Raw genomic sequence first — 23,718 nt, forward strand, 5'->3', positions numbered from 1 at the left:
TATGTCCCCCTAAACTGGTGCTTCACTCAGAACCTCCTGAGTTTGAAGTTAAGGTGTCAGATTGCATCCTCATCTGGAGGTCCTACACCAGAAAGGATCTGCTCCTAAGCTCCCTCCTGTTACTGACAGAATTCACTTCCCCTCCTTGAGGCTATAGAATTCATGGCAGCTTATTTCTTAAAGTTGGCAGCAGAGAAAGAAAATCTCTGCTACTGAAACTTCTAACCTTTTGACCCTCTTTTAAAGAGCTCCATGAATTAGGTCATGCCTACACAGGATGGTCTGTTGATTAACTTAAAGTCATCTGACCAAGGACTTAAGTTACATCTGCAAAATGCCTTCAGCTTTGCCAGGTTCTATTAGAAGCCAGTTAGGAATTCCACCCATACTTGAGAGGAGGGGATCATGAAAGGGTGGGATTTGGGGGCAGTCTCTTTAAGTTTGTTGGCTCTCAGAAGTATGGAGATCAATACCGTGATTGTATGGTACAGATGTCATTAAGATGACGATGACATGGGTCAGAAGTAAGGAACACAGAGGATCCACAAAAATCTTGGTGCATGTGCGTGTGCGTGTGTGTGTGTGTGTGTGTGTGTGTGTGTTTATCAGTCAGCTTTTGCTGCATAACAAGCCATACCAAAGAGCAGTGCTTTCAAACAGCGAGCATTTATTTAGCTTAAGTATCTGCAGATCGGCAATTTGGCTCTGTTCAAGTGGGTGGTTCTGCTTATCTGGGGCAGGGTCAGCTAATCTTTGCTATGATTCACCTACTTGTCTGTCATTGGCTGCTGGGCCAGCTGGTAGCTTGTTAGCTGAGATGTGGTCTTGTAACCTCCAGTGGACGAGCCTGGGCTTTTTCACATTTTGATGCTCTTATGTGCTGTGCAAGCTGGTAAGTTCCCAGGCACTTGGGCCTTTCAAGCCACTGCTTCTTGGATCATATTTGCTAGTGTCCTCCTGGTCCAACCAAGTCAGAAGGCCAGTTGAGAAGGAGTGGTGAGGAAAAGGACTTTTTTTTTGTGAAAAGAGAATTCGAGGCATTTTTATAACCTACTACATGACATTTATTACTATGTTTTTAAAGATTGGAAGGATTTTGTTTTATATTTATGAGACAAATGAGACAGCTAATAAAAAGGAAAAAGGATGAATACATAGCCCATGGGGGATAACTGATGAAATAAGATTTCCTAAGAAGGCAAAAGCTTCTGTGATTCAGAGTATATAGGGAAAATTTACCTTTTCAAAAATGAAAAGTCATCATTTTTTCTTAGAAGAGAGGAAAAGGAATAAGAGTAGATCTAGAAAATAATAGATTTTCCTGGTAATCACCATTTTTCCTTGGAGAAAGTGAAACTAGGTCATCTATTGAGTACAATGGAGGAAGTGGTAAGAGCAGGGTTTGTGGAGAGTGTTAACTTTTTAGAAGAGCTATTGTTCAGAACAGGATGGGAAACTGATTTCAAAACCAAAGTGGGGGGGAACAACTAACAACCAGCTAACAGAAAAATGAGAGGTACAGGATCCAGCTGAGACTATGACATTAACTTCATGATGACATTAATCTATGGTACCTTCCCAGCCCAGCCCATATGTGAGTTAGAGAAAGATGGCCACTCTGCACAGGTGCAGGAAGTTCAGCTCCACTCTCAGCTGGCGCCCATATACAGGACAAGTTCGTGGGTCAAGTGCAGTGGTCCTGCCAACCAAAAGGGCTGTATTATTTTGTATTTACCTTTCTCTTCATTCTTTTTTTTAAAATCCAGTACAGTTAATGTGCAGTGTTGTATTAGTTTTGGGTGAGCAATATAGTGATTTTATAATTCTATGCATTACTCAGCGGTCATATGACAAGTGTATTCTTAATCCCCATTACCTATTTCCCTCCACTCAACTCTCCTCTGGCAGCCAGCAGTTTGTTCACTATATTTAAGTCTGTTTTTTGGATTGTCTCTTTTTTATTCTTTGTTTTGTTTCTTAAATTTCACGTGAGTGAAATCATGTGGTGTTTTTTTTTTTCCCTGACTGACTTATTTCACTTACCATTGTACCCTCTAGATCCATCCATGCTGCTGAAAATGGCAAGATTCCATTCTTTTTTATGGCTGAGTACTATTTCGGGGTGTGTGTGTGTGTGTGTGTGTGTGAGAGAGAGAGAGAGAGAGAGAGTTTCACCTCTTTTTTTTTTTTTTAAGATTTTATTTATTTGGGCGCCTGGGTGGCTCAGTGGGTTAAGCCACTGCCTTCGGCTCAGGTCATGATCTCAGGGTCCTGGGATCGAGTCCCGCATCGGGTTCTCTGCTCGGCAGGGAGCCTGCTTCCTCCTCTCTCTCTCTGCCTGCCTCTCTGCCTACTTGTGATCTCTGTCAAATGTCAAATAAATAAATAAAATCTTTAAAAAAAAAGATTTTATTTATTTGACAGAGATCACAAGTAGGCAGAGAGGCAGGCAGAGAGAGGCGGCGGGGGGGGGGGGAGCAGACCCCCTGCTGAGCAGAGAGCCCGATGAGGGGCTCAATCCCAGGACCCTGAGATATGACCAGAGCCGAAGGCAGAGACTTAACCCACTGAGCCACCCAGGTGCCTTGTATCACCTCTTCTTTATCGTCTATCAGTGGACTTTGGGGTTGCTTCCATAATTCGGCTATTGTAAATAATGCTGCAATGCAAACATAGGGGTGCATTTATCTTTTCCACTTAGTGTTTTCATTTTCTCTGGGTAAACACCCAGTAGTGAAGTTACTGGATCATATGGTAATTTTATTTTTAATTTTTTGAGGAACCTCCACACTCTTTTCCACAGTGGTTGTACTACTTTGTCTTCCCCCTGACAGTGCATGAAGGTTCCTTTTTCTTCACGTCCTGTCTAATGCTTGTTTCTTGTGGTCTTGATTGTAGTCATTCTGACAGGTGTGAGGTAGTACCTCATTATGGTTTTGATTTGCATTTACCTGATGATGAGTGATGTTGAGCATCTTTTCTTGTGGATGTTGGCCAACTGGATGTCTTCTTCAGAAAAATGTCTGTGTATGTCTTCTGCCAATTTTTAATTGGATTTTTTTTTGATGGTGGTGTTGAGTTGTATAAGTTCGTAATGTATTTTGGATCCTAAAGCCTATCAGATATATCATTTTCAAATATCTTCTCCTATTCCATAGGTTGTCTTTCAGTTTTATTGATTGTTTCTTTTGCTGTGCAGAAGCTTTTTTTTTTTTTTTTTTTTTGCTGTACTCCCAATAGTTCATTTTTGCTTTTATTTCCCTTGTCTTAGGAAACATTTCTAGAAAAACGTTGCTGTGGTTGATGTCAGAGAAATGACTGCCTGTGCTCTCACCTAGAATTTTTAATGGCGTCAGGTCTCCTACTTCAGTCACTAATACATTTTGAGTTAATTTTTTGTTGGTATGAAAAAGTGTCCAGTTTCATTCTTTTGCATGTAGCTGTCCTGTTTTACAAACACAATTTGTTGAAAAGACTGTCTTTTTTTCCATTGCATATTCTTGCCTCCTTTGTTGAAGATTGATTATATAATTGTGGGTTTATTTCTGGGCTCTTTATCTTGTTCTGTTGATCTATGTGTCTATTTTTGCATCAGTGCCACACTATTTTTGATTACTACAGCTTTGTATTGTATCTTGATATCTGAGATTGTGATACTTCCAGTTTTATTTTCTTTTTCAATATTGCTTTGGCAATTCAGTATCTTTTGTGGTTCCACAAAATTTTAAGATTCTTTGTTCTAATTCTGTGAAAAATGCTCTTGATATTTCAATAGGGATAGCATTAAATCTGTAGATTGCTTGGGGTAGTGTGAACATTTTAACAATATTTGTTCTTCCAACACGAGCATGGAGTATGTTTCCATTTCTTTGGGTTGTCTCAATTTCTTACATCAGTGTTTTATAGTTTTCAGAGTATAGGATTTTCACTTCCTTGGTTAAGTTTATTCCTTGGTATTTTATTATTTTTGTTATAATTGTAAATGAAACTTTTTTCTTTTTTTCTTTTTCTGCTACTTCATTATTAGTGTATAGAAATGGAACTTATGGAGGTAACTGTGTGGCTCAGTGGGTTAAGCCTCTGCCTTCAGCTTTGGTCATGATCTTAGGGTCCTGGGATGGAGTCCCAGAGCCCTGCATCAGGCTGTCTCCTCAGCAGGGAGACTCCCCCCGCCCCCAGCCTGCCTACTTGTGATCTCTTTCTCTGTCTGTCAAATAAATAAATAAAATTAAAAAAAAAAAGAAAGAAATGCAACTTATTTCTGATTATCAATTTTATAACTTGCAATTTTCCTGAATTCATTTATGAGTTTTAGAAGTTTTTTTGCTGGAGTCTTTAGGGTTTTTTACATAGAGTATCATGTGATCTGCAAATAGTGAAAGTTTTTACTTCTTCCTTACCAATTTGGATGTTTTTCTTTTTGTTGTCTGATTGCTAAGACTTCCAGTACTATGTTGAATAAAAGTGCTATGGGTGGACATCCTTGCCTTGTTCCTGACATTAGGGGAAAAGCTCTCAAGTTTTCACCATCAAGTATGATGTTGGCTGTAGGTTTTTCATATAAGGCCTTTAGTATGTGGAGATATGTTGCCTCTAAACCTACTTTGTTGAGGATTTTTATCATGAATGGATGATACAGTATGGCAAATGCTTTTTTTTTCCATCTATTGAAATGATCATATGGTTTTTATCCTTTTCTTATTGATGTGATATACTATGTTTATCAATTTGTGAATATTGAACCACTCTTGCATCCCAGGAATATATTCCATTTGATTATAGTGAATGATTTTTAATGTATTGTTGGATTTGGTTTGCTAATATTTTTTTGAAGATTTTTGCATCCATATTCATCAGAGATATTGACCAATGGTTCTCTTTTCTTGTAGTGTCTTTGAGTTTGGTATCAGGGTAATGATGGTCTCATAGAATGAATTTGGAAGCTTTCCTTTCTCTTACATATATATATATGTATATATATATACATATATATATATATTTTACTAGTTTGAGAAAAAAGTTTTTTTTGTTGCTGTTGTTTTGTTTTGTTTTTTAAGTAGGCTCCACATCCAACATGGAGCTTGAACTGACAGCCTAAGATCAAGAGTTGCACACTCAATGGATTGAGCCAGCCAGGTGCCCTGAGAAGAATAGGTGTTAACTCTATTTTGAAAGTTTAGTAAAATTCACCTGTGAAGCCATCTGATCCTGGACTTTTGGTTGTGGGCGTTTTTAAGTTATTGATTCAATTTCATTGCCAGTGATCAGTCAGTTCAAATTTTCTATTTTTTCCTGATTTAGTTATGGAATTTTATCCATTTCTAGGAGTTTTATCCATTGCTTATAGGTTATCCAATTTGTTGGCAAATAATTTCTCATAATATTCTCTTAAAATTGTTTGTATTTCCTGTTGTGTTTCTTATTTGTTCTCTTTGTGATTTTGTTTGTGTTCTCATTCACTTTTTAAAAATTTTATTTTTTTTCAGTGCTCCAAGAGTCATTGTTTATGTACCACACCCAGTGCTCCATGCAATACTCACTTTTTAATGTATGTGTCCACCTAAAGGTTTGTCAATTTTGTTGATCCTTTAAAAGAACTCCTAATCTCATTCTATTTCATTTATTAGTTTCTCTTTCATTTATTTCTGTTCTAATCTTTATTATCTCCTTTATTATCTCTCTATTATCTCCTTTATTATCTCCTACTTCTTCCTTACCAGTTTGGATGTCTTTCTTTTTGTTGTCTGATTGCTAAGACTTCCAGTACTATGTTGAATAAAAGTGCTATGGGTGGACATCCTATGAAGGACATCCTTCAACTATTTTGGGGTTTTTGCTCTTATTTTTCTAGTTCTTATGTGTAAGGTTAGGTTTTTTGAGATTTTTCTTGCTTCTTGAGGTCAGCTTGTATTGCTATAAAGTTCCCTCTTAGAATAGCTTTTGCTGCAGCTCAGATTTTGAACCATCGTTTTTTAAATTTTCATTTGTTTCCACATATATTTTTTTTATTTTCTCCTTAATTTCTTGGTTGACTTATTCATTGTTTAGTAACATGTTATTTAACCTTCATGTATTTGTTGTGTTTCCAGACTTTTTCTTATAGTTGATTTCTCATTTCATAGTGTTGTGGTCAGAAAAGATGCATGGTATGACTTATATGTTTTTGAATTTGTGGAGACTGGTTTTGTGGCCTATTAGTGGTTTATTCTGGAGCATGTTCCATGTGCACTTGTAAAGAATACATATTCTGCTGTTCTAGGATGGAGTGTTCTGAATTTATCTGTTAAATACATCTGGTTCAATGTATCATTTGAAGCCACTATTTCTTTGTTGTTTTTCTGTTTGGATGATCCATCCATTGATGTAAGTGGATGTAAAAGTCTGCTAGTATTATTGTATTGCTATTGTTTACTCCCTTTACATTTGCTATTAGCTGCTTTATGTATTTGGGTGCTCCTAGGTTGAGTGTATAAATATTTACAATTGTTATATCTTCTTGTTTATTCCTTTTATAACTCTATAGTATCTTCTGTAAATGTCTACTTTGTCTGATATAAGTATTGCTACTCCAGCATTCTTCACTTTCATTTGCATGATATATGCTTTTCCATCCCTTCACTTTCAGTCCCCATATATCTTTAGGTATAAAATGAGTATCTTGCAGGAAGCATACTGATGGATCTTACTTTTTTATCCATTCCATCATCCTGTGTCTTTTGATTAGAGTGTTTAGCACATTTACATTCAAAATGATTATTGATAGGTATGTACTCATTGTCATTTGTTAACTGTTTTTTGGTTGTTTTTATAGTTCTTCTCTGTTCCTTTCTTCCCTTCTTCTCTTCTGTCATAGTTTGCTGGTTTTCTTTAGTGATATACTTGAATTCCCTTCTCTTTATTTTTTGCATCTCTATTACCTGTTTTTGATTTGTGGTTACAATTGGGTTCTATATAACATCTTATTTATATAGCAGTCTATATTAATTTAACTATGGCTTAAGCTTGAACCCATTCTAAAAACACTAAATTTCTATTCCTCTCCTCCCCAAGACATCCATTTTAGGTATATGGCATCACACTTTATATCCTTTTATTCTTTGACTCCTTGACTGATTTTCATAAATATACTTCATTTTACTGATTTTACACTTCCAAGTTTTCTTACTCCTGCTGATGATCTTTCCTTTCCACTCAGATTCCCCTTTGTCATTTCTTCTAAGTCTGGTTTAGTCGTGATAAGTTCATTTAACTTTTGTATGTCTGGGAAACTCTATCTCTGTCTATTCTGAATGATAGCTTTGCTGAATAGACAATTCTTGGTTGTAGGTTTTATTTATTTGTTTGTTTGTTTGCTTTTCCCCTTTCAGCACTTGGAATATATCATGCCACTGTCTTTTGGCCTACAGAGTTTCTGCTGAAAAATCAACTGATAGCCCCATAGGGTTTCCTTCATATGTAACAGTTTTCTTTCCTCTTGCTAATTTTTAAATGTTTTGTCTTTTTTTTTTAATATTTTATTTATTCATTTGGCAGAGTGAGAGAGAGATCACAAGTAGGCAGAGAGACAGGCAGAGAGAGACGGGGGGGGGGGGGAGGGAAGCAGGCTCCCTGCTGAGCAGAGAGCCCCATGTGGGGCTCAATCCCAGGACCCTGAGATCATGACCTGAGCCGAAGGCAGAGGCTTAACCCACTGAGCCACCCAGGCGCCCCAATTTTCTGTCTTTATCACTACTTTTCTTTCCATTTTAATTACTATGTATCTTGGTGTAGATTTCCTTGGGTTGATTTTTTAGGGGGCTCTCTGTGTCTCCTGGATCTGGACTTTTGTTCTTCCCCAGATTCAGGAAGTCTTCAGCTATTATCTCTTCAAATTAATTTTCTTTCCCCCTTTCCTTCTCTTCTTCTTGGATCCCTATAATGTGAATGTCATTATGCTTGATGGTATTGTTGAGTTCCCTTAATCTATTTTCATTTATTATTATTATTTTTTCTCTCTCATGACCATCTTGATTGCTTTCCATTACTCTCTCCTCCAGGTTGCTGATCTGTTTTTCTGCTTCTTCCTACCTACACTTATTCCCTCTAGAGTATTTTCAATCACAGTTATTGAGTTCTTTATCTCTGATTATTGTTAATATTTTCTGTCTCTTTGTTGAGGATCTCACTGAGATCTTCCATTTTTTTCCCAAGCCAGGTGAATATTTTTAAAACCATTATTTTAAGTTCTCAATTGGGTAAGTTTCTTATCTGTTTTGTTTAGCTCTCTTGCTGTGATTTTGTCCTGTTCTTTCATTTGGAACATATTCCTCTGTCTCCTCATTTTATCCAACTTTCTGTGTCTGTTTATATGTGTTAGGAAAGTCAGATATTTCTCCTGCTCTTGAAAGTTGTAGCCTTAAGAAAAGGAGGTCCTATAATGCTCTATAGTGCAATGTTCCCTGTTCACCAGAAACTGGCTCTTTAGGGGCATCTCTTATATTTGTTGCATGTGCTATATTTTTGTGGTTGAGTCAGGTCATCTGCAATGTCTCTCTTTGCCTGTTGTGGGCAGCATTTGGTCCCTGTGTTGTTAGTAGGTCAATCTGGGGCTGCCTTGGGCTGCAGTTAAGTCAGTCTTACATTTGTGAGAGCTGTGGTGACACAGAACTGCAGCATGCTATTCCTCTGTTGTCCCCTGTGAAACTTTTGTTGGTGGGTGGGGCCTGAACTCAAAGAAGTTATCTGCTCCCAGCCCACAGCTATAGCCATAGTTGAACTGGTGAGTGTGATTTTCTTTCCCTGTCCCTTGGGCAGGAGACATTTTGAGGTGGCACTGGCCCCTTAAAAGGCTGCTTGGGCACTGGAACACTTGTGGCATGACTTTGGGTGAACTCCTGACAAGGGCATATTGGATGGGGTGAGTCTACAGAAGAGCTTGAGGGTGAGGTATAATGTTAGTGAGCTAGGTGGATAGTGTTGATGTTATGTTTATTCCCACAGATGTCCATGTATGTAGACTGGGGGAGGGGGAATGGTACCCACTAACTCTTGTTCTTGGAGACGTCACATAAAGATCCCTGCCCCTCTAGAAAACCCTCTGAAATTAGTAATCAAATCTCTCTCCTGTATCCCCCAAGCATTTTTCAAACTGCTGGTTCTCTGCTGTATCTCAGTAGGGCTATTTATTGTGCTCCCTCTTTAAGAGTAGGAACTCAGTTTCCTATTGTTCTCCAGCTCTCCCAGAGCTGAACCTGCTTATTTTTAAAGTTCCAGATGTCAAGCTGCCCTGATTGTAAGAACTCCCAAAGTTAGATTCCTCTTGTTTTCAAAGCCAGATGTAATGGGGATTTGCCTTCCCAGGGCAAATGCCCTATGCCTGGAGCACCTGATATGGGGTCTGCTACTCTTCCCTCTCAGCACTTGGGATGTCCTTCCCTCCTAAGAAGAGTCCCCTGGGTCAGTTTGGTTTCTGACTGTGTCTCCACCCTTCCTACTCTCTTTGGTGTGGCATCTTCTCTATATTTAGCTGTGAAGAGTTTGTTCTGCTTGTCTTTGGGTCTTTTTCTGGGTTACTTACACTAGTGTGAGTGTTATCTAGATGTATCCATGGGATGAGGTGGGCCTAGGATTCTCTTACTCTACCACCTTCCCAGGAAGTCCTCTGTCATTAATTTTTTTTTTTTTAATAGCGACTTGAAGTAGACTGGGTCTCAGAGCAAAATGACAGTTAGTGAGATTGATTTAAAGAATGAAGATTTGGCAAGTAGATTGGAAAAAGAATAACATAGGTAGAATGTTGACAATGCTTGCAAAAAGGCTGAGATTGAACAAAGTACTTCTAAAACCTAAAGTGTAAAATAGCAGGAGATGTGGGAGTTGGGACAGGATAGCAAGAGAGGGGATCTGTCATGAAGGAAAGATCTTTAGTTCACATTATATGGAAAAAGGATTGATGATAATCTTACGCATGGGTATACTTTGATTAGATTTTAAAAAGTTACTCCAATAATAGGTTAAAGGGGGTGCTAGAGGCAGGAATACCAGAAATATTATTTATATTGTTCATCTTTGAAAGGCTGAGAATATATCTGTCCAGTGACATTACAAGGGTTCTTCAGTGAGAAAACCCATGAATAGGTAAGTTTAGGAGGCCAAGCTGTTGTGTTGTAATGATTGCATATGAGGACAAAAAAGAATCTAGAGTTTCTGCCTTGCATGGCTTTACAGATTCAGGAGGAAGAGTTCAACTATATGAATCAATATCTTGTGCCATCCATATCTTGGGAACTATTCAGAAATCAGATCAATCACTTTGGTTTTTATTCAGATGCTTTGGAATCTGATACTAATTAGGAAAAACTGGGTAAGTATAGGAAGTGTTCATTTTAGGTTGATTAAAACTACAAGGAAGTTACACAACAGATATTGGTTGTTAGAATAACTGATGTCCTCTATTATATAGGATCCAAGAGTGGATTTAGGGTCAAGATTGTCCACTTGATGACAGCAGAACACTGCAAGCATCCTCTCTTACTGATATTACTGTGAATGTATTCCAGAGCTTAGGGTAGTTTTTCTGGGAGAAGAGAGTTTTGAAAATAACTTTGGAGGAGGTATATAGTAAGGGGACTCAAGAATCAGAAGAAGGCTGGTGATTGGAGAGCATAAGCAAGGGTAGCTCTAGAGAGGTGTTTAAAGCAAAGGAATCAACAAAGATCATGCTAGAAATAAATGATGGAGAAAACAGAGAACAGCTTTGAGGAGAAGGAATAAAAGTATCATTGACAAACCTAGAGAACAGAACAAGAGGTTATTAATGGGAGAGGCTGAAGGGGTGGAAATATGTAGATGTCAATAGAGAAGTTTATTATCACTGGTAAGGGATTTATAGTGTAGAAGTGAAAGAAGGCTCTCTTCTGAGATAACTGAGCATTTGACAGGTATCCATTCTTTCTTTCTGCACAAAGTCATTCATGTCTGTACCTCCTCTCTGCTACTTTTTTTAAACCTATTGAGAGGAATTTAGGAAAATGAATCTTTTTCATTAATAAGAAATTCTTCATATCTGGGAATTTTATAAAAGTGTAGTACCACATTTTTTATTAGAATAAATCAGGATAATATCCAGATGTATTTGCAAATTAGAAACAAATAAATTGCACATACTTGTTAATATACTGAATGGGAAAAGATAATAAACATATGTAGGCTAATACAAACATAATAAACAATCAGACTTTTCAGAGTCTTTCTCTTGAAGTTCTTTAATAGTCAACTACTCAAAAGCACAATAAATTGAATTACTTAAATTAGGTAAAATATGACTCAGTGTAGTAGAATTATAGCCCTATGATTTCAACATGATAATTTCATGGATAATCTGAATGAATCAATAAATTTATTGTAGAAATGAAGTTATCTGTAAATATGACTTAAAAGGTGATGGATTTTTGGGGCCATTATCATTAGTTTACAAAATTCTTTACCAAAAGCTATAACATAATATGCAAAGACACTCTACACAGCCTTGAAATTGCTTCATTCTTTTTGCAAGAAGAGACCAGTCATTGTAAACAATCAGAGAAGACTGTTCATTTATGTCTAATCACATGAATCAATTATATGAGCACTGGCTAAGCAGAATTGTTTCTAAGTAAAGCTTATGTAAGGGAGTTGTTAAGCATTCTTTCTCAATTTGATTGAATTCTGCTTGATTTTCAATTACCCCTGATATTTTGATATTCTGGGTAATGCCATGTATTCAAATATTAATTGTGTAGGAAGAATTCTGTGTTGGGAGTACACATATGAATTTATACATAAAAAGAAAGGGCTATTTTGCATATGTTTACTTGAAACTTAAAAGTTTAGGATGAGTTGTTTGCATTTATCAGTTTTAAATTTTTCAGAACTCGAAATTACATGATATGAAAATCTTTGCAATAGGTCTGATGGATACCTTGTTAACATGTTACAAAGCAAAATCAAGTAATATCATTTACTGAATTTGTAAACCAAGCTTTTGTCAAATTTAATATTTATGGTCATACATTTTCCTGCTATGTAAGGCCATAAAATAAATAAATAAATAAACACACAAACATATATATATAATAACAGGTAATATAATATCACCTAATAAATATTAACATTTTGATTAACTGATATTCCCTAAATTCTCTTATGAGTTGATAGAATCAAATCAATAATTTTGCAGGAGGCCTGTGTTTAAAGATCTGGCTTTTGAATCATATATAATTTTAGCATTTGTCTTAAAGTACTGGATGATTTTTAAAATAGCACAAAATACACATACCCAGACATTTTTTCTTTCTTTTTGTTTTTTTTTGTTTAAATTTGTTGAGGGGTTTGTGGGTTGCATTGTTTCAGGCAGGTGACATTTGTAAAGTATTCTTTTCTTTTGATTTGAAAGCATATCTACCCTTCCCAACATAATCCAAATCATTTATTAAATGTTCATTCTGGCATCTAAATAGTGACATGTTTTTCATAAGTTAAAACTTGATCTGTATTTCAAACTTGCTTTCACTCTCTTAATTTATCATTGTTGATATCAATCATGTTTATGGGTGCTGTGTCTTTTGAATTCTGGTCATTTTTTGCAGTTGCACAATATGTAGGAGTGCTTTAAGTTTTTAGAATTTTAAACACTTGAAGTGTGTTAGATTTTTTAAGGATTATAGTAATTACACTGTAGTCATTATATTGTTGTAGTCATTATATTATTATGTTAGTTATACTGTTATATTTTTACAATGGAAGTAAATCTATCTTGTTTTCCAATGTGAACTTTGAAACCTATTGGTGGTGATTTAAATCTTTTCAAGTTACACAACTCCAAATTAAGATAACTGTTTAAGATTTTGTCAGTGAATTCTTTTCCAAATGGAAACACGTGTATATAATTCTATATCGATGTTCTTCCAGGGAATAAATGAGGCATAATATATAATTTTTCACAGTTTGTTTATATTTTATTTCAAATTTAAAGCAATGCCTCATTAGCACAACAGAACTCCTAAAATTTTTATGGAGGTTTAAGGTGCCTGTTTTGTGTAAACTAATAGACTGTTTGCAGAAACACACAAGTAACGAGAATATTGTGATCATTTCACAATAATGTCCTATTACAATCTGTCTATTTCTCTTTCCTCTAGTTAACTTCTTCTCCCACTACCTCTGAGCAGCTTGCCTGTAAACCACCTGCTTTCTCCTTTGTTTCTCCAACTAATCAGAAAACGCCACCTGACCCAGTTAACCTCGACGGAGCCTCTGTGCTAGAGGAGTTCCACACTAGGAGGCTGGATGTCAGTGGGGCCTTGGTGGAAGAAACAACTACGTATTTTCAAACTTCTGCTCACTCTTCACCCTTTTTTGCACGGAAGGGCACCTCCTCGACGTCACAGTTTCCCCATTTCACTCAGTTATCAGGTTCTAATTTATCCAGTCCAAGACCTGCAGATAAGAAACCTGGACTGGCATCTGAAGTTCCGAAGAAAACAGCTTTCACCTCACATGTCCTTAGCCCCAGAGAAAGCCCGAGAACCACTTCTCCTTCACCATCCTCCAGTGCTTCTCTGAAGTCAAATTCGGGGTCATATATACCAGTCCGTATTGTCACACATTCGCTCTCTCCAAGTCCCAAACAGTTTACCTCCTCGTTCCATGGCTCTTCTTCCACTATCTGTAGCCAAGTGTCATCTAGTGGAAATCTCTCAAAGTCAGGGGTGAAATCCCCAGTGCCTTCCCGGCTTTCCCTGCTCACTGCCATGCTCAAGTCAAACCCTTCTCACCAAAGACCCTTTTCCCCTGCATCCTGTCCCACTTTCTCTCTCAACTCCTTGGCTTCTTCCACACTCACCCTCGATCAAAAAGCAAAAGAAACCTCGTCCACACCTAAGAAATCTCTCTCTAGTTGCTCCCTGAGAACGGGGTCTCCAGAGCAAAGGGAACACCAAGTTTCCAAACTCAGCCAGCAATCCTTTCACTTACCTTTTTTTGCCAAATCTGCTTCCCTTTCTCAGGCAGGCTCCCTCTCTCCCACAACACATGTTGATAGTAGCCTTGTTTCTTTGAATGTAGAGAAAACATCACCCACTTCTTTGAAGGGGAACCCAACATTCTCACTGCTACAGACTAGTACATTGAGTTCTGTGGGTCTTCCTCCCGTTCCACCAAGTGTTCCTTCTCTTTCTTTGAAGGGCAAACAGGATGTTGACCTCAGGGGTCCAGAAAAGCCCAGGAATATTCACATACACCCTACAGCAGCCTCATCTGCATTATCTACTCTATCTCCTCCCGCTAACCAAAGGGCCACACTCTCCTTTCCAGAGAAATGTTTCCATCCTTCCCCAGCTCTTTCAGACCTGATAAACAGATCTAAGAGAACAGCCCCGAAGCTAGCTGACCAGGGACAGAATCCTTCAATTCCTCCTTCACCCCCTGTCTCCAGTGCTAGCTCTGCCTCACTTTCCACACTGGGGTCCTTCCCACTCCCTCGGGCTACTCTGCCCACCCAGGCACTCCAGCTCCATCCCTCAACACCGGACCCAAAATTTGGCAGTGGTACCTTGCCTTCAAGACTTGGAAAATCTGAAAGCTCAATATCCAACCACAGGTCATCTGTTTCAAACCCATCACCTCCCATTTCTCTAACAAGAACCAAGGAGCTGATTTCACCTTGTGCATTGTCCATGCCAACAGGCCTTGAAAATAAGAAACCCAAGGTATTTTTTTTTTTTTTTTTGCACGTTGCATGGTGCATGATACTTTTAAAATATGGGAGAATCTTTTTCTCAGGGGAAAAATAATTATGGTCTTCATTCTGCTCCTACATGGAGTTACAGAAAATATAAGTGGGGCGAGGATTTGGTATATTTGAATGTGGAAATGAATTATAATCTATCTTAAAATGTGCATGTTTTGGTAGAACTCTTTGATTTTGCAAATCCTCTTGTTATGTCAACTTCTTATATCTATGAATCCAAGGGCATTTTTTTTTTTCAGGCAAAAAATAGGTTATATCATTGATCACAAAGATGGGATTTAAAGCAGATAGCTCAGGTTTGAGAATATGATACACTTCTGATTATTTAATTGCATGGACCCTATTGTCTAACAAAATATCCTATAACGATAGAATAGTAGGAGCAGTGTAAAATGAAATAGTGTCCTTGATCTAGGTCCGTATTATTGCCAAGACAAGTTGAAAACTTTCTATTTCCTTTGCTGACATACATTTATTATTATTAATTTTTCCCCTTTTACCAAGTTGATTTCTTTACTGCTCCTCATATCCCCTCAAATTCATACCAATATGTATTTAGCTATATACATGTAGGGCAAAAGGGAATTGAAGTTTCTTTTATATGTGAATATTATATTTGATTTATTTTGAACACTATATACTTAGGAATTATGACAAACAGAAAGGATGGGTAGGCTGGGTGGAGGAAATAGAATTGAGAGAGGAGAAATACTGACTTCTAAATGCTCTGAAGCAACCCACTGAGCAAGAATGTGACAATGGCATTTATTTATTTTTTACTTATTTTTAAAATTTTATTTTATTCTTATTGAAGTGTAATCAATGAATAATGTTATAGTAGCTTTAGCTGTACAACAAATTGATTCAACAATTTTATGCATTGCTCAGTGCTCACTGTGATAAGTGCCATACAGTACTGTTTAAATATTTTCTGTGCTGTACTTTCGTCTCCATGGCTTACATATTTTATAGCTAGAAGTTTATTCTTCTCCTCTGAAAACCACCAGTTTCTTCTCTGTATTTAAGAATATGGTTTTTTGTTTGTCTTTTCTTTTGCTTTGTTTTGAGATTCTAAAATAAGTGAAACAATAGGGTACCATGCACTGTTGGTGGGATTATAATTGGTACAGCCACTGTGGAAAATAGTATGGAGGTTCCTCAAAAAATTAAAAATAGAATTACCATATAATCCAATAATTCCTCTACTGGATATTTACCCAAGGGAAAAAAAAATCTTAATTCAGATAGATAGAGGCACTTTTAGTTTATTGCAACATTATTTATAGTAGCCAAAATCTGGAAGCAACCTAAGTGTCCATTGACAGATGAAGGTATAAAGATGTAATACACACACACACACACAGGAATATTATGCAGCCACAAGAAAGCATGAGATCTTGCCATTTGCAACAGTGTAGATGGACCTATAAGGTATTAGGCTAAGTGCAATAAGTCAGATTGAGAGAGATACCATATGGTTTCATTGATATGTGGAATCTAAAAGCAAAAGAAATGAAGAAGAGAGAAATAAACAAAAAGAAGAATCAGACCTGCAAACACAGAGAACAAACTGATGGTTGCCAGAGGGAAGTGGGGAGGAAGATGGGCAAAATGGGTGAAAAGGAGTGGAAGATACAGCTTTCCAGTTATGGAATAATTAAATCATGAGAATAGAGGATACAGATTAGGGAATATAGTCAATAATATTGTACTAGTGTTTTTTGGTGACAGATGGTAGCTACACTTGCAGTAGGCATAGCATAACAGAGGTGTTGAAGCACCATGTTATACACCTGAAACTAAGGTTAGCACGGCGGGTCAACTATATTCAAATGAAAACACTTAAAAAATAAAAACCCTGTACTCTGGGTTTTTATCTTAATGTGAGAAGGGGAGTATTTGAAGGTGTGATCCATAGAGTTCATTTTTCCTGGTCGAAGAGCATGTCTGCTCTAGAGCATACCAGCTTCCTAGCTATTCTCAAATAATTAGGATGTAGATGCTATAGAACCAGAGTTTGGTTATTGTTGTATAAATAAAATAAAATCATGAAAGTGCCTGCATTAGGAGGGGGCTGTGATTTTAAGTTCATTGCATTGAAATAACACAGTTTAAGAGCTTCTGAATTCCATGGAGATTGTGTTCAACTCTGCTACTGTTTGAATGACAAAGTTAAGATGGAAAAGATAAACAACACACAGGATCTTGTTAAGTTAAACTGTATTACAACATCATTAACAAGCATGCAGAAAACACCTGCTGTATGCCCCCCACTATACCAGCTTTTCTGGGGGATGTATGTTTATGCGTATGTATTTTTTAAGGAAAGCAAGCAGCAGTCCTTTGTCTATAAAAAAATAATTTTTTTTCAGCAGGAGGAAATACATATATACATAATATGGAGGAGCTATATAGGATTATTAAATCTACAATAAAACTAGAGAACAAGTTTAAGGCAATATTAACAGTAAAATACAGATGATATATAGTTATTCACTGAATTCAATATAATAGAAGTATTATTATGGGGGTTGGCTAGTGAGGGAAGTTATAATAAATGTCAGGCCTGTTGGAAATGTTTAGGATTTAGCTTAATGAAGAGGAAAGGAGCTAGCATTTCAAAAACAGTAAATAACCTGACCAAATTTACAGAAGATAAAACCAGTAGAGTATATGTGGAGACATAAAAAGATTGGCCGTATCATCAACTAGTGATAACTGTAATAATAGTTATTTTAACAGATATCACACCCTTTCTGTGAGGTAAGAACTTTCCTAAACAAAATATACAAAGTAGTTAAAAATTAATTAAAAGAGACTACATCAGTTACTTTTTATGACCATATAAACTTGGTAATATTTTCTCCATATTATTTACCAAAATGCAAAAGCAATGACTACATATTAATTATCATTTTAGCCTATTTAGTAATTCTCATGAAGGAAACCATCATAATGGAATAGTCAGAATTATCAATTTCTATAATGTTTGGGTCATTTAAAAATGTATTTTTAGAGATTATTCAGTCCTTGTATTTTAAACTTTCAAAGCAAATGGGACAGAGAAAATCTAGCATTTTCTATAATTCTAAATTTAAAAATCATATTTGAGGTAAAATGACCTGGTAATTATCTTTTCAATACATATGTGTGATTATGGAATTCATTTGTGCTATATTAAAAACAACCTGGTGATGTCAACATTACTGTCTCCTGAATTTATTAACAATTATTTCTTAAACCATAATGCCATATGCTTAAATTATTCATTATCTTTATGAAAAGTGATTTTACCCCAGAGGCTTCTTTGAAGTGTTTCTGTTTATGGTTCACTCTGCTTTGTTCACATTTTGTCCTATTTTTGGAGAGTTCGAAGAGGGTAAGCTCAGAGAACTTTTGATCAAGTCAAGGTCTTTTTTGTCCTAAAATCAAGTTTGTTGAAGATCTGTTCTCCCCAGCTCACTTACTGCTCCAATATTGAAGAATTTTCAGCATTTGCTTTATTATTGGTTTTATTTTTTTCAATTTCCAAGTTAAAAAATGCAGCTGGTAGAAGTGCATGATAAATCTGCTGGACATAAAAACATGAAGAGTAATTATAACATATCCCTTTACCCGCTTTTTGAATAAAAAATGTTTCTTATAACAGGAAAAATTTATGATAACTTCTACAGAAATAGTTGCTCTCTGAGACATGCTGTTCTTAGTTATATTTATTTCTTCCTTGCTTCTTGCTATTATCTCTCCAGGTTAAAATCAGCCTACTTTTTTTTTTTTTATTGCAAACTATTATTTGTAGAAGTTGTAACAAGCATAAAAATGTATTAAAATGGACACTGAAATAGATAAATCTTATCCCAGTTTCCTTTGATGTTTGACTAGGTTATGTTTGAATTGCTAAGATTATTTCATAGATTGATAAGAGGAAATAGACAAAAGCTTTGGGATATCAAAGAATTCATATGTGTCTATGGATTGTTTCTTGTCTTGCTCCTTCCACTGTGGTGCTAATCCAAGCACAAGGCTCTCTTTGAAGTCAAAGAGCTTCAGATTTAGATCAGCTTCACTCAGTGCCAGATCCCAAAAGAAAAGAGGTCCTAGAATACAAATGGCCATCAAATTAAAACCTGAATGCTTCAGGGGTATTAGTTCAAAGTGTGGGCCTTACTGTCCTTTGATATTGAAATAAAATGGAACAGCTAGAGTATACTGAACTAAATTTAGATATGAAGCATATTTGATATTTCTTTTTCATAGATAGAATCTTAAGATTCTGAATCTGTTTGCATTAGTATAACTGGTATACTTTAATTTCACATAATGGTTTTAAAATATTATTTCACATTATAAACATGGCCCTAGTTAGGATGAGCATCTGCCTGAAGGTTGCTCAGCTTACTCTTTGATTGACATCTATATTGTTGAGATGTTTCTGTCCCTTGGGAAAGCCTGGATATCGTAAAGCTAATTCCTGGAGTTGTATTTGAGTTCCCAACATATTTGGTCTTCATTTATAAAATAGTTTAAAATGTTCTCCTAGTGAATTATCATGGTATTCCATATAGGGATTTGAGGATATTACTTCAAAACTGCAAACATTTTGCTACTTACTGAAGGTGGCTTGAAGTTTTTTTCTAACTCTGAGGGCTCCAGTGGCATGCTTGCCCTGGCCTGGAATAGTTTGGGAATCAATTGAGAGCATTTTAATATTTCATGACCTTTTATAGTTGGTGTTTTATTTATAGACTCTCATTCCTTGAAGGCATCAACGCATTTCCAAATATGTCACACCAAAAACTTGGGGACAACAGTCTCTATGTGATTTTCTCCATTTCTGCTGACCGCTTATAATTAGGGAAATGAGTAATAATGGAATGTACCTCCATGAGCTAAAATAGTCAATGTGGTTCAAGAAAATCATTGATTCATTCAATAGACATTCACTGAGTGCTTATTATATGCAAGGCATGTTTCAAAGCCATGAGGAAGTTGTAACAAAATAAAATTGCAAAATGCTTGCTCATAGAACGTTTACATTCTTGGGTGGAACAAAAGAAACCACCAATTACCTTCACCACCTCCCCATTGCTGCAAGTAAATTTTCTTGTGCCTTAGAAGGTCATACATGGTATGGAGAAAAGTATAGTGGGGTAAGGCATAGTGTCACAAATTAATATTGGGGGGTCAGGATAGGTTTCTTTGGGAAGGTGACATTCACAGACCTGATGCACCTTAAGAGAGTATAGTTGGAAAAATTACCTGATGTCAGATAGTGCTTGGCAAAGATAGGCGAGCCAGCGTGGCAAGAGTGGAGTTAGTCTGAGGAATTTGAAGTTGTCAGAGACCTGTAACTGCAAGCTAGGGCCTGTGAGGTCTTGTAGGCCATGTCTTAGTCTTTGCTTTTTAATTTAAGAAGCTGGTAGATAGTTTCAAATAGATAAATGGCACAATCATGTCTACCTGGCTGCTATGTTAAGAATAGACTAAGAGGGTGAGAGCGGAATTAAGGAAACCTTAAGAGTCTGTTGGAACAATCCAGGCAAGTGATGATGATGGCTCTGGTGAGGTTCTAGTGGTGAAGGTGAAGGTCACAAATCTATACATATTTTGTAGGTAGGGTTAACAAACGTTCACAATCATATGTGAGATGATTAAATAATTGCATATAGATATATGTATCCTATTGTTCTCTCTTTTTTTTTTTTTTGTCCCATTGTTTTGTACTCTACATCCTCCACAGAATTTTTGGTGCCGTTGTGGAAATCCTAGATTTTCTAAGATTCTCCCACTCCTGCTACCTGTTGCTTACATCTATGTACTAACCAATTCAGCGTCTCATTCCCTTTGTTTTTCTCCAGCTAACTTTTCTGAAATGAGCTTAGTAGTGATTCACACACAAGGGTCAGTGTTTGACAAAACCTCCTTGTTTTACCCCTTGAGGAATATTTTCATTTTAATTCAAGGAGGGGCTTTTGCAGTTTAATTCAAAAGAGGGATTTAAAAAAAAATAGGGATTTAAGGTCATGAGTTCAAATCGTAGAAGTTCACATCACTGATGTGAACTTTGGAAGTTTCACATCCAAAACTATTATTAGAAAAATTAGAAATGCCTTTAGGGTATACTTGGAAAGAGAAAGAGGATCTCCAATCAGTCAAGTGTGTCTAAGACATAAACAGTAGTGAGGAACTAAAATTTTGGTTTTCCATGCCCTATAAATCTTACTGTAATTTTCAATAAAATACTTTGGTTTAAATCAACAAATATTTGCCAAATATCTATTCTTTACTAAGTTAGTATAAGATACTGGAAATATTAGAAAATATCTTCTCCAAAAGACCTATCAGGCTAATAGGGATGTCAAAATATTGTAATACAATAATGTTTAGAGTACTAGAAACATACAAAAGATAAATCAACCATGGAGAGGGATCCTATGAAGAGAGTTGTGCAGGGAAATTTCCCCCCTTCTCTTCCCCACTGCTTCTGTTCTCAGGATCATTATAGAGAAGATATTCTGCCAATAATTCAGATGTAAGGAAGGTATCAAGGCAATTTCCTTCTGTGAGTTGAATTAGGGCTTGAGTTGAGCTTTTGCCTCAGGGAGATTCTGACTCAGGCACTATAGGCATGGTCACTGATGAGCAGAAAGTGTACATTTGGAGCAGTGCTCTCATTGCTACTCAAGGGTGCACCAGAAAGGAGAAGTTGGCCATAGTGGTAGGGAGGCTCTTTGCCAGGGTTCCTTCTTGTTGTTCATGTCATCTGAGATTCTGCCCTTCACCAATACTTAAGGTGTAACCATGAGTTCAAATTTCTAATTCTCAAGGCAACTAATATAGTTCGCTTTGAGATCTCATGGGCCTTTATTACTAGAGACGGTGGTAAAATTTAAGGCATTAGAAATATTGAATAGGATAGTGGTGAGAGTATTTCCTAAAGGGGAAAGATGTGTGGCTCTCCCTACCTTCATACCCAGGATTTATGTTACAGTTATCTAGGATAAATAGTATTTATAAATAGGGTTAGATCTGATAAACTAATGTAATAAAATAGCATTTCCTTTTCTAAACCTAAAATTTTACCCTCCACCTGTCATGTAGTGGATATTTAGGAAATATTTATTGGGGGTGCCAGGGTGACTCAGTCACTGAAGCATCTGACTTTTTTTTTTTTAAGATTTTATTTATATATTTGACTGAAAGAAAGAGATCGCAAGTAGGCAGAGAGGCAGGCAGAGAGAGAGGGGAAAGTAGGATCCCTGCTGAGCCGAGAGCCCGATTCAAGGCTTGACTGCAGGACCCTGAGATCATGACCTAAGCCAATGGTAAAGGCTTAACCCACTGAGCCACCCAGGTGCCCCAAGGATCTGGCTCTTGATTTTGGCTTGTGTCATGATCTTAGGCTCATGAGATTGAATTTCATACTGAGCGTGAAGCCTGCTTAAGATTTTCCATCTCCCTCTCCCTCTCCTTCTGTCCCTACCTCCACATGGGCTTTCTCTTTCTTAAAAAAAAAAAAAAAAGAAAAGAAAAAAAAGAAAAGAAAGAAAAAAATATTTTTTGAATGTTGAGCAAAAGCATAGAGTACAAATTGGAGAGATACATAATATCATTGAATTTTTTGCTGGATTCAGGGTAGGCTGGTCAGTTCTACCTTCTATGATCAGCTGATGGTGATTCCAGCCTATAACACTAAAACCTACTATTTAAGTTATACTTACATTGACTAGAGTGATTTGTAATTTTAAACCAAGCAAAGGAAACCAATGAATTTAACACCTCAGAAACTTGGAATGCTAAAGAAGAAATATGTTTCAAATTAGAATATTGTTAAAAGAAACCTAAAGAAATATAGTGAACCCAAAAAGTATCTCTAAGGTCAACAAGAATGATTTTCACACTGAAAAGAAAGACTACATATGTCTTAAACACACATAAAGGAACTAGAAGGAAACATCTATATGTTCTAAATTCATATCTCCTGGTCTAGATAAATTGTGCCTCAAACAGATGAAATTTGTACTTCTATTGTAAATGATAGGAAATAGAGGAGATTTGCTGGAAAAGAAGTGAGCCATATGTTTTATTTTTCACAAAAAAAGGGAAGGTAAATTCTGAAGATGATTATCTATATTCTTGTGATTGTTATCAAAATCAGTTATAACTAGAAGACAGACATTCTCTTTAAGCAAGTAATGTTTATTGAATTGCTTTCCAAGTTCCAGCTTTTGTGATGTTTTTCATGATATCATGAATAAGGAAAGGTATGTGAGGTGTAAGGGCATATTTCTGTGAACTCACATTTGTTCTGAGCGCCCATTCTAACACATCCTTGAGGTCACTTTCTATTCCAACACACTATTTGAATTTTCTGCGAATTATTTATCTCTCCATGACTTTTCTTTTGATTTCTCATTTCTTTGCTTTTAGTTTGTCTCTGTTTATTAGGGTATAAGCTCTAGAGAGTAAGGCTTTGGATGTTTTGTTTACTGCTGAATCTCTAATGCTTAAAACAATGTAGGTCACAAAGTAGGTGTTCCATAATATTTTGTTGAATGAATCAATTGGTTGAACTTTCATAAATAAATAGAGTTACAGGATAGATTGATATCCACCAGGTTGGTAGGACCCGGGAGGTAAGAGTTCTCCATCCTTGGTCTATGACTTGAATGACGATAAAAAAGACTTACCTAACAAGATGGTTCATGAAATAATATAAAAATTATTGTCTTCATAGTTTGTAATAAGAAACCAAAACTAATCAGATGAAGCTGGATAGAGATAATGCGTGAAGTACAGTTTGGCATCTAGAGAAAAAAAGCATAACTCCATGATGGAATTTAATTTCTGTGTATGTAAAAGAAAAAAAGATGAAAGCATTAGGGAATTAGCATACTCGGTGTGATCCAACAATAGGAAATGACTCCAACTTCCCTCTCTTGTATATTCTA

At 36.4% G+C, this 23,718-nt stretch overlaps 1 protein-coding gene across 10 annotated transcripts in view; it reads left to right on the forward strand.

Annotated features, from left to right (window-relative positions):
* Positions 1-23,718, forward strand: part of MLIP (muscular LMNA interacting protein) — a 252,382-nt gene that overhangs the window by 123,835 nt on the left and 104,829 nt on the right. For 6 of the 10 annotated variants that reach the window (XM_082729410.1, XM_082729414.1, XM_082729412.1 and 3 more), the window contains one exon: positions 13,158-14,726. The exons of the other annotated variants lie outside the window; for them this stretch is intronic. In XM_082729410.1, coding sequence (XP_082585536.1) covers positions 13,158-14,726 — 1,569 coding nt within the window. The remainder of the gene's footprint in view (positions 1-13,157; positions 14,727-23,718) is intronic. 10 annotated transcript variants of the gene reach the window in all.

The sequence above is a fragment of the Mustela nivalis genome (genome assembly GCF_964662115.1).
Source record: "Mustela nivalis genome assembly, chromosome: 5".
In the NCBI taxonomy this organism is placed as follows: domain Eukaryota; kingdom Metazoa; phylum Chordata; class Mammalia; order Carnivora; family Mustelidae; genus Mustela; species Mustela nivalis.